The 11,758-nt window shown below is 52.8% G+C and overlaps 2 protein-coding genes across 2 annotated transcripts; both read left to right on the forward strand.

Annotated features, from left to right (window-relative positions):
- Nucleotides 1-61: 61 nt before the first annotated feature.
- Nucleotides 62-4,073, forward strand: col-25 (colonial-25). Its single transcript, XM_954738.2, has 2 exons — nt 62-577; nt 633-4,073. The coding sequence occupies exons 1-2, from the start codon at nt 330-332 to the stop codon at nt 3,967-3,969; spliced, it is 3,585 nt and encodes a 1,194-aa protein (XP_959831.2). The 5' UTR covers nt 62-329; the 3' UTR covers nt 3,970-4,073.
- A 2,402-nt stretch (nt 4,074-6,475) lies between these two features.
- Nucleotides 6,476-11,720, forward strand: cdc24 (cdc24-like). Its single transcript, XM_954737.3, has 5 exons — nt 6,476-7,792; nt 7,879-8,418; nt 8,480-8,722; nt 8,808-8,994; nt 9,049-11,720. Exons 1-5 carry the CDS (start codon nt 7,196-7,198, stop codon nt 10,473-10,475), a joined length of 2,994 nt encoding a protein of 997 aa, XP_959830.3. The 5' UTR covers nt 6,476-7,195; the 3' UTR covers nt 10,476-11,720.
- The last annotated feature ends 38 nt before the right edge of the window (nt 11,721-11,758 follow it).

An 11,758-nucleotide genomic window follows, 5' to 3' on the forward strand; every position in this document is an offset into this window, starting at 1 on the left:
CCTGAGATGCGGAGAAGCCAGGGGCCCAAGTTCGTCTCTCTTGGTCACGGCTCTTGCTAACGGGCATAACATGGCAGCAAATCGTGGCAGAGGCTGATCATTGTTTAACTGGACCATGGATGACGCTGTTCTCCATGGCTGCCAGTAGACGTTGTTCGTGTTCCTCCAGCCACTCGACGAGATTTTACAACTTTCATCTCCTTGACAACTCATCCTACTTTACGGCGGTAACCAGACGCTTCACCGACCCAGTGTTCCTTTCCAGCCGTTTCACCTGAACTCGTCTTTGATCTTCGTCCGGCTCCCGCACCTCAACTTAGACACTCCCCATGTCCACCCTGCATCGAAACGACAGATCTCCCTCCGCGGGAGTTAGCGAATCCTCAAGTCCTGACTTTATATCACATACCCCAAGGTCCTCGAACAAACAACAAGTGCGTCACCGGGCCTCAGTTGCCTGTGCTTCCTGCCGGGAACGGCGGATACGTTGTGTAGTGCCCGAAGGAGAGTCCGGGTGCACACAGTGTAAGAAGACCGGAGCGGAGTGTATCATAAGAAACGATGACGAGAGGCGAAGGTGTGTACCAGGACCGACATGATACCGCAATTTGACATATCTGACACTTCAAGAGGCCTATATCCAAAGCATACATGTCATCCTTGTCCAACCGAATTGCTCTATTGGAGAAGATGCTGAGAGAAAGAGGTGTCGCCCCTCCTCCAGCCGTCCATCCTCCAAAGACGAGACAAGAAGCGAAAGAAATGCAGGAACACGAAAGACAGGATGTTCGGTTCTGCGAAGACTTTGAGACTCCTGGCCCGAATCAGGCCAATTCCTCCATGGTCGCAGATTACCCCTCGCCACCGAAATTCAGCGCGGAAGAAGTACAAACAGATCCTATCGATGACAATAAACAAACACCCAAAGCTCCAAGCTATGACTCTACACTTTTTCCAGAGTTCGCCTCCCCATGGAAGGGAGATGTACGCCAATTCTTGGGTGTAAAGAGCAGGTTCTCTGTCATGTCAGGGAGGCTGCAGTACTTTGGTTTTACGGCGAGTAGCCACGTCCACGCCCAAAACACCTCGCAGCCCAGCCCACCAGGGACGATAGATCACGTAAGCCGTGTCGAGCGTGTCATCAAAATTCTTGGCCCATCCACTCATGACCACCTTATGAGCTGCTTCTGGAGCCATTACAACCCCGCGGTTCAAGTCGTGGACCGTGAAATATTCGAGTTAGGCCGAAAGAGCCAGAACCCGAGGCATTACTCGGTATTCCTTCATATCACGATGCTTGCTGCCGGGTACCGATTTGCGGAGCGAAACAGAGAAGATGTGAAAAGGTTGATGCTCGGGAGCTGGGAGAGTACGTTCCATCGGGAGTCCAAGTCCATGTTGGATGCTGAACTGGAGAGGCCAGGCGGCATACCGAGCATCCAGGCGCTCCTCATCCTCGCAGACCTCGAATTTGCCGCTGGCAGGGACGCAACCGGCTGGCTATATTCTGGTATGGCAAACCGATTGGCTATCGACATCGGACTGCACGTAAACGTGCCGGTCAGCGACAGCGAGGCTCTCAGGGCTGAGGACCCACTACGTCGGCGGGTCATGACGGCGTGTGTCTTGTTCGACAGATACTGGGCGCTTTTACTCGGCCGTTCCCCAAGCATCCGGAATCGCGACATTGGCATAGAGCTGGGGCTGAAGCCAAGGAAGGGCCCAGCCATGCCGACTGCATCACCCACGACCTCTTTTGATATGGTGACGTCTCAATCACCGGAGATTTCCCTTCACCAACATCTCCTCGAGCTCATGAGCATAGCGGCCAAGATTCTGGAGATGCAGAACCAACACGAATATACCGAGTTGTTGTTTGCAAACAACAAGGCAGGAGAGGAGGCCTACCAACGATTGTTTGCGCTGGACAGAAAACTGCAAGCGTGGTACCGCCGCTTACCGGACTTTTTGGCCTGGAACCCCACCAACGTTCAAGCAGCGCCTGTTGGTTTCTTTATGCTCCATCAACAATTCCATACGTGCATGATTCTGCTCCACAGGCCTTGGGCTATATACGGTGATGAGGACGGACCAAATTCTACCAGGTCATATGGTCAGTCCGACGGGTCGCTCCCGGGCATCAGCCATCACCATAGAGTTGCCATTGCCCGCCGTATGTGTACCCAGCATGCCATCCGCGTCGCCCGTATCTTCTGGCACCACCGTCTCCGGTTCGACGGCAGGCGGCTACCCATCTTCGCTATCCAGCAGGCGGGCACGTCAGCGATTGCTCTGATGGCAGCCCTCGCGAACCGGACTGCTGAGCTTGACCAGCAGAGCAACCTACGATACCTGCAGGTTTTGTCGGCGGCGATATACGACATGTGCTATATCTACCAGCCGGCAGCGAGGATGTACCGCCTGCTAAAATCGATGTTGGTAGACATCCGCAACGAGGTTGTCACCGGCGTAAGCTATCCTCACGCTCCGTCGAAGACGTCGCCAGAGGTGACAGCATCGGCGCCTTCTCCGTTCCTTCAGTACACCCATCAGAGAAGCTACAGTACTCCTAATGTCGGCCTGAACTTTGGCGCCCCCGACTGGGCTACCCGCGGCTCGATTCCCAGTAGCGGCGGAGACACCCGTGGCTACCCGCAATTTTCTGGTCGGCAACAACCGGTGAATGATTTGTTTGAGGAGCACGGACATGCTCCTCCAAAGAGACAGAGGTGCAATGGCCCGAGCCGAAGGGCATCCGATCTTGGTGGTTGTCTTCCTCCTTCACTTTTCAATATCGGTGGTTTTGGTGGCACTTCGTCATATCCTACACCACCATTGACTTCTCCTAGGGATTCCGGGGATGTTCAGGCCAAAGACGATAACATGCCGATTCCGGACACGTACACTGACAACAACGCGCTCTTTGATTTTGTATTTTTGGAAGCAACGGCGCTTGACACGGTAATGGAGGAGCCGAGTGAGGAGCAGCAACAAGGAGTAGAGGAGTCGAATCAAGAGGATGCCGAAACAGACTCTGTTTCCAGAGCTGCTAGCACGCCAACTGTGTCTTCTCACAGCCACAAGGAGGGCAGCGACACGGCAGAAGCGACTGCAGATAATCTTCTTGCTTCGGGCACTGATACCAACAAGACCTCCAGCGAGGATAGCCCAGATTCGGGAGCGCCAAAGAACGATCCGGGTAAGGCCTCCTCTGAAGCCACTCAGGATTCCAAAGTCTCAATCTCTGCCCCGGCACCATTCATAGCATCAGCTCAGGGAGAGGATTCAGACAGCAACATCATCAAAGAATGGCTTGCCGAGCCGTCACCCCCCATCGCCGTGACATCGAATGCCAGCAAAACCATCAACCCCGCCGCGCTTACATCCATGACAAACACCACCATGGCAACGACAAGCCACCACCACTTGGCCAGGTTCCAACAAATCACTCATGCCCACCATGGTGAGCAGCAGTCCCCAAACGTAGCACCCTATAAACGAGACGCCCGCGTAACCAAGCAAGACCACCCGGACCTCTTTCCCAAATTTGACAAGTCAGCCATCATTGACGCGCTGGTGTCGGCGGCGGGTATAAACTTTGACCTGTCTCTTTGTCGAGAGGTGGATGTTGAAGACGACGGGAATTATGACCATGAGCATGACGATGTTGATGTTGTTAATGAGCACGATTTTGTGAGGGAAAATCAAGGGGGTGCGGCAGGTGGTGGCAAAGATGGATGCGCAAAGGGCGGAGGAGAGGGCCCAACCGGCGGCGGATCAGCAGGGTATGGCGTCAGCTTGAGTGATTTGCTGGGCAGCATGGGAGGAGGAGGAGGTCATAGGGGTAATAAGAGGAGGATCAAGGAGGTTGAAGGGAGTTATGGCGCTGGTCTTGGGTGTGGTTATGCGACTGCGACGAGTGCTCCCAAGTTGGCGAGGAATGTGGAGTTGGATTATTTGCGTTTTTGAGAGAAACTCTGGATATAGACTACTAGACTTTGGCTTTTGCTAGAGACATACCTATCGCAGACTTTGACTGGAATAGAGGCGAATTAGTGTTGTTCTCTCGCTTCATACGCATGTATACTTGGGCCTTGACCCTATCAAGCTCGTTTGGGTATCAGCAGTCCCCCTCGTGTGACCAACTCGGCACTCGGAGATGAGCGTTTCAAGCGTTCTCCTACCCCCTTCCTCACCCCTTTCCAGGTCGCTAGTGCCTCGCTTCACGACCGAACGACTAAACGGTCTCTGACCCTGGAGATGGAACAGGAAGAAGAAGAAGAAGAAGAAGAAGCAGATGGCAGCCACGTGGGAAGCGAGGTGAGAGGGAGACGCTGCAGAACAATACTACCTTGGCACCTTGTGTATGTATTACATAGATGTATGTACTATCCAGGTATCCCAACCTGAGTGTGGAAACTTATTACAATTCTGGCATGCTCACCATGATGGGATTTTGTCTACACTAATGTTGTGGACTCGATCCTTTTTTAATTTCCGTCCTCGCATCTGGACATCCATCATCCAAGCTTTCCGGGGTTCCCCACTGTTAGCGGACAGTGAAGCCGAAAGAAGGCTAGCGTGCTTTTGGTGCCTTTTGGAGTGGGTCTGCGAAAGCTCGAAAAGGGAACCCTGGGCGGGGACCCTGATTTGATCAATGCCCAATGTGTGGAGCCAGTCGAGCCAAAGAGGAAGCGCGAGGGGAGGGAGTTGTGACGAGAGAGCCTCACGACCCTTTCTTTTTTGTTTTGTTCCGTTTTCTTGTGGGACGATACCACATACCTAGGTACTACGCAGTACACTACACACACTACATACTAAAGAAGAGAGGGGCAACTTTCATGCCGAACTGTACACTACAATCAATGCCATTGCATTTGAACATTCCATGTTATTCTTTTTCCTTTGCTCTTTCCATCCGAAACTCCAGAGCGGCTACCATTATGTTGGTTACTTCCACTTCCATCCTCTTCCTGTACTGAGGATGGGAGAAGGTCATGGTGTCGTAGTAAATACCTACCATGCCGCAGTAGTGTAGCTAGACACAAGATCATCCCACTTGCAGATGGATACGTTTATGCGCATACATTTACCAGTCGGACTGGATCATCCAAACATGATGGAGAATTGACTCTCGCCCTTGCATCCGCGAGCGCCCCATGAAACCCAATCTCGTTACACTTTCAACCCGTACGCACGTATTTGCATTGGTACGAGTGGTGGGTGTGGTTTTTCACACCCAGCTCGTGTTGGTGACATACTCGGCTGTAGGTATTCTTCAGTTCGAGCGTCCTTATCTGGGTGTCATCACCAGGACCTAAGGGCGAAACCCTGGAGATAACGGAAGTACATACCTGATAGTTTAAACGCTCGGTAGAACCTGACACAGACAGGCAGACAGACCTTCAGAAGCCCAGTTCAATTTGGCGCTTTGGCGAAGAGTCATCATGATCCGGTGATTATTTTTTTATGGAGCCATGCCGTGATCCTGCCATGCAGCAATGCAAAAGATCCATCCAGTCGAGGCACATCCTCTTGGAAAGCTGGCGGCATCAAGCCATCGCCGCAAGACATCAGCCGCCGCCCTGCCGCCCGCCCTCGTCAATCTCGCACACCCTCCCACCCCAATAGGCCACCGGCCTCCTACCTCCATCCTACACTACCTCCTTACCTCGCTCTCTATTTGACCTATGAGGTACTCAGTGACAGGAATCAGCAGCAGCCGACCACGCCAAAACAGTACGAGCCCGAAACCCACAGAGCCAGAAGCTAAAAACCCCTACCCTGAAGTGTGTGCCTGGGCTGGCTTGCACGTTGACTGGACGACTGCCCGTATCGTGTACGCTGCCCATCGACCAACCAGAATTAATTGCTCGCCACGAGTCCCTAGCCTCTGTTTGTAACGACGTATCGAACCGCTTAGACAGAAAAAAGATATCGTCGGATTGCGGGGGCTCAAGTTTCGAGCATTTGAATTAAGGACAGCCTTCCGGGGCTGAAGGGACCGGACACCTTTCCTTTCTTACCTAACCTACCTACCCTACCTAGTAGTGTAGTGTAAATATGTAACGAACCATCTGCCGTCTCCCTTCCCGATCGGTACTTGCCTTGACAATTTCTCAACGGCTCAGCGTGACTTGGGGGCGAGTAACTTCCTTGAGCGACGCGGAATGAAATCAAGCAGGTAACCACTTCCCTTCACTAAGAAACCAACACGAGGGCGCCTTGTTTGTACCCGCGATATCACAGACCACACACACACAGACCACGGACTCAATCGAAATAAACATCGCCGCAAAGGAGGCGCAGAGCAACACTGCAGCGTCCTTCAGTTGCCGACGCCAGAACCGCGATAACGATAGCAACCCCGTCAGTTGTGTCATTCAGCACCACAAGTGAACCCACTCGCTCCATTCCCCGTTCTACCTCTACTCCTAGGTACTATCAGATCAGTCATTGATTGACAAGGACGGGACTGGACCATTTTCGGATTATTCTTCTCCCACTCGTTCATTCTTTGACAACTTTTAACTTTGTGCTTCTTCTGCAAAGACGCAGCAATTGACCCGGTTCCTCTTAACCAAGAACGCCACAAGTGAACCTTTCATCTCTCCACGCGTGTCGGACATCCATTTTCCATCGGTACTTACCTAGACTAGTCTAGGTAGTAGCAAGCAAGGCAGCCAAGCAAGCGCCGTTGAGCGATACCCGGCATCCAGCCATCTCCTCCCTAATCTTCGCTCTCCACTCGCGTTGATTGAGGGCTCTGCTGCTACCCCCGGCCTCGCAAGTTGCAACGAAATCACCTACAGTCAATCAATCGCCCAGCGCAGTCGGCATTTGCAGCACCACCACCACAACAACAGCACGCAGCAGCAGCAGCAGCAGCAGCACGCATCTCGCAGCACGGCAACCCCGACCCCGTCAGTCCCGTCCATCCATCACGGTCAATCAGTGTCTCCCACACACACCGCAGTAGCAGCAGCAGCAGCAGCAGCAGCAGTAGCAGCAGCAATTACAGCCCGCCGGCGCCCGAAAGCCGTTGAACGTTGAACGTTAAACCCCCTCGAGCCTCCAAAGAGCAACACACCCACCCACCCCCCTCCCGGCTCCTCTTCCCTCCCCCCCCCGCGCCTCGCGGCACCAAAGCACGAGTCTCCACCGACCATTTGCGAATGGAGACCTAAAGTATACTATGGCCCATGCTGCTCTTCTACGAACGAACACCGCCCCTGTATTTCAAGCGTCGACCGACGGCGTCGCCAGATTGAACAACATGAGCCTGTCCAACGCCGCGCGCGCGAGCCAGCTTTCGGGCTCGACGGCCTTCAATTCCTCTACTTCGCTCAGCTCGCTCACTTCGTCCGCCACCGCCGTTACCCCCGTGAACGGCCAGGTTGTCGCCACCACAAACATCATCAACCAGAGAGCCGACGCCTCGCGATCGCTGTACCAAATATGTTTGTCGCTCAAACAACGCCTCGCCCAGGTTCCCGGCTTCGAGGGCTATCTAGAACAACTGCAGCGCGAGCAGGAGAATGGCCATGATGGCCCCGTCGAGGCCCTCTGGAAGCTCCTTCGCACCGGTCTGCCCCTGCTCACCATCTACAATGCGCTCCAACCCGAGAAACCGCTACACGTCGATCAGAGGCCGAACGAGACGGAAGCGCGACGGTCCAAACGCGCCATTATGGAATTCGTCAAGGCCTGCTTGAGCGACCTCGACCCTCCCGTTACCGAATGCTTTATCGTCGCCGACCTTACAGGGGAGGATACCACCGGCTTTGTCAAGGTGAGCGAATCTTATGGCGCCCCCTTTTTACCTGCACACTTGATGGAACAGTATATGCTGACGAGAGCACATGTTCGGAAAACCAGGTGACTTCTGTTATCAACTATGTGCTCGATCTTGCCGAAAAACGGGGCCTCTTGCTCCAAACCCTGCCATACCCCGAAGATGATATCACGCAGCCGGGTTCTAAGATGACCCATCGCGATTACATTGTTCGAGAACTGGTAGACACGGAGCGCAAATACGTACAGGATCTCGAGAACCTCCACGACCTGAAGAGGACGCTGGAACACAGGAGCGTTATCCCTGGCGAATTCATCCACGACATATTCCTTAATATCAACGCCATCTTGGATCATCAACGAAAGTTCCTCATCAGGGTAGAAACAACAAATTCGATGCCGCAGGCTAGGCAGGAATGGGGAAGCTTGTTCGTCACAGCTGAAGAGAACTTTGGCATTTACCAACCCTTTATCGCGAACCAAAGAAAGGCGGCCCAGGTTGCGACGCAAGTGTTTGACAAGATCCAAGAGGCTGGCCATCCGGTCGCGTGTGATTTTAATACCCTTGATGGTTTCCTCCTCAAGCCTATGCAGAGACTGGTCAAGTACCCGCTTTTGCTCAAGGTATGGATACTGCGTCCTTTTGATGGTACTAATGCGCATACTAATTGGCTTGTTCTCAAAGGATTTGCTGAAGAAGAGCGAGGACGAGCACACCAAGGAGGATTTAGCTGCCGGCATCGCTGCTGCTGAACGGGTCTTGATGAAAGCCAATTCGGCCGTTGATAAGAACATCCTCGAAGAGGCCTTGCAGGACCTTATACACCGAGTAGACGACTGGAAGAGCCATAAGGTGGACAACTTTGGAAGTCTGCTCCTACACGGAGTATACACTGTTATAACGGGCAAGAGTGAACAAGAGAAGGACGTACGTATCTCCCCCCTGGCGCATGCGTTCCTCCTTTTGCTGGTATAAGACGAGCTGATAATGGACCGCTAACCTTCCTCAGCAGTATGAGATCTATCTTTTTGAGAATATCTTGCTCTGTTGCAAGGAACTCACTACGACTAAAGCCAAGGACAAGAAGGACAAGACTCGATCATCCGTACCAAAGTTGCGGAACAAGTTCGCCAAACTACAACTTAAGGGCCGCATCTTCATGACCAATGTCACCGATGTAGTAGCCATTTCCAAGCCTGGTAAGCGACACAGTTGGAATTCTCGGCGGAACACAACAGTTGCTGACTGTGCAGGTTCGTATACCGTACAAATATGGTGGAAGGGCGATCCGGGCGTGGAGAATTTCATGATCAAATTCCAGACCGAAGAGATGATGAAGAAGTGGGCCGCCGGTCTGGAAGAACAGCGAAAGCAGAACACGCAAGCGGCCCCAGTTGCTCCTGATCAAGCTCCGCCAAACTTTGCCTGGCTCGCCTCGCAAGGCAACGGACTGGAGAATCCCTACAAGGACGAAGAAGAGGACGAGGACATCTATAATGCTGCTGCCCCGACCGTTGCCATGCCAGGCACAATGCCGCGGAATGGATCGAGCACAAGTCTACGGCAGCGGTCCGCCACCAGCGACAGTCTAGCAGGTATGGCTCGCGCACCACCTCCACGATTCCCTCTTCCACAGGCACCTGCGCCTCTCAATGTTGGCCTTCAGCCATCACCCGCTGTTCGAGCAGGCGAGTCTTACTTCTCTCCCGTAGCCGAGTCGCCCGCTTCGAGTCGGACGAGCACAGCGAGCGGCATCTTCGCCGGTGCCGGATCCGGCTATCCTTTCCCCAAGACCGGTACCCCCCAAGGATGGCAGGAGGATAGCAACCGCTACACGGCCCCTGCCATGCCAAGGGCGCCATCGCGAGACGGCCCATCTCCAGGAACCGGGAGGAACCCACGAGGACCCTCGATGCCCGTTATGCCCCGGGGGGATAACAGCCAGTTTCAGCAGGCACGCAGTCGGAGTTATAGTACACCGGACATTGCTGGCCAGGCCGCTGCGCGCATCAACCAGACAGGGGTACCTGCGGTGCCAGGCATTCCCGCCCATCTAACCCATGCCCGCCATGATTCCAACATTCCCAGGAGCAATACCGGCAGTCCAGCAAACGACCTTCCTCTACGGACCCAGACAGGTTCCCCTGGCAGAGAGCGGAAGAACTATGGAGGCCAATTGAATCAGTTCCCTCCACAGCCTATCCGCCAGGGAACACCAGGCAGTGTCACCGGCTTCCCTCCGCCATCTGGCCCGCCCCCACCGGGCATGGCGCCTCTTGCCCCGACTGAGGGAACGCGAAACATCACCCCATCGCTCGGTACCGCACCGATCATGTCCGGACAGAACCCGCTCTCACCCACAGATGACGACATGCTCCCCACGCAACTGAAGGTCAAGGTTCACTGCGATACCGGTAACTACATCACATTGGTTGTGCTCTACGACATTACTTACGAGAAACTGATTGACCGCATCGACAATAAACTTTCGCGGTTTACCAGTAGCAGTATCGGCGGGGGTAATTTGAGGTTACGGTACCGGGATGAGGATGGCGACTTCGTCATGATCGAGAGCGACGATGATATTCAAATCGCCATTTCGGATTGGCGTGAGGGGCTTCGCAACCCAGATAGCGCCGGGGAAATTGACCTGTACTGCGAAGGGGAACTGTTGGAGTGAGCAGGGCATCAAAGTGGCATTGTGTGCTCACAGAAAATTCCGAACACACCCGCTTGCGTCGGTCTTCTCATTTCTTTTTTTTTTTTTTTGGAATAAACTTGGACAGCACCATATTGTAAAAAAAAAAGGCAGCAGCAACAACCTGTCTTTCATCCCTCTCACGTCCGTCACATTCTGTCACTTTTATCACTGTCCCTCATCTGTTCGGCAACTCAATTCGACAAACAACTCATTTCTCTTCTCGGTTTTTGGGTACCATCTTTCACTTATCATCTTGTCTTGGGACAGAAACTCGGCAACAAGGATTGGCATGCATGGATTCTCCAAACATACAGACAAAGGCGGACCCGCATAATCACCATCATCATCATCGTACGGTTCTTCTTCTAAGAAACGACTCATCACAGACATCTATACACACACACCATTTCCTTTAGTTGTCATCTCTTATCTCACTCACTCACTCTCTCTCTCTCTCTAAAGAGTACACACGCACGCGCACACCAAGAATCATTTTTTTTATCGGTGTCGGCTATAGACACGGGCATTTTCTTGGATTTTCCTTTGTCATCATCATCATCATCATCATCATCATCATCATCATCACGGGTCAAGCTCCCTTCCCTCTTTCATTTGTCTTGTTTCCCCATCATTGTTTTCTCATCATTTCTGCGTAGTGAAGGACTATTTGCTGTCTTATACCTTGTCGGTCTTTGAGTATCGGTCTTTGTCGAGTCGGGTTTGTCAGGACGGGTTAGAATGTGATGGATGCCAGGGGATGAGATGAGCAACGGTTTCCTTGCTTCCGTCTTGTCTCTGTTCGGTTTGGTTTCAACGGGAACAACACACGGATGAATGAGAGTTGGAGTGAGTTCTCTGCTGGAAATCAAAGAGAAGTCAAGGCGGCTGTCCAAACAGTGGTTGCTTGGACGCAAGCGGGACGGGTCCGGTAATTTTGGTGGTTTCCCATGGTCAAGAGGGGGAAGCATGGAGCAAGAAGGAGGACGCGAGCGGGCCGAGAGTGAAAATAGATGGACGGAATGGAGGAAGAAGGAAAAGAAGGGAGGAGGAAGGGGTTGACGGTCAGTGAAGTTGTTGTCTTTTTTTTTTCTTTTTTTTTTTTTTGGTTGATCTTTATAGTCAGATATGAATACCCAATTGCGCATTTTTGTTGTTTGTTTGTCTGTTAGTTATTCCAGTCTTTTATAGAGTCTAGAGCAGAGCAGAGGAGAGAGTAAACTTAGGTTAGGTGCTTTATAACGGTTAATGTGAAGAGTAAGCAA

Source organism: Neurospora crassa, linkage group VII (genome assembly GCF_000182925.2).
Source record: "Neurospora crassa OR74A linkage group VII, whole genome shotgun sequence".
NCBI classification, from domain to species: Eukaryota; Fungi; Ascomycota; class Sordariomycetes; order Sordariales; family Sordariaceae; genus Neurospora; species Neurospora crassa.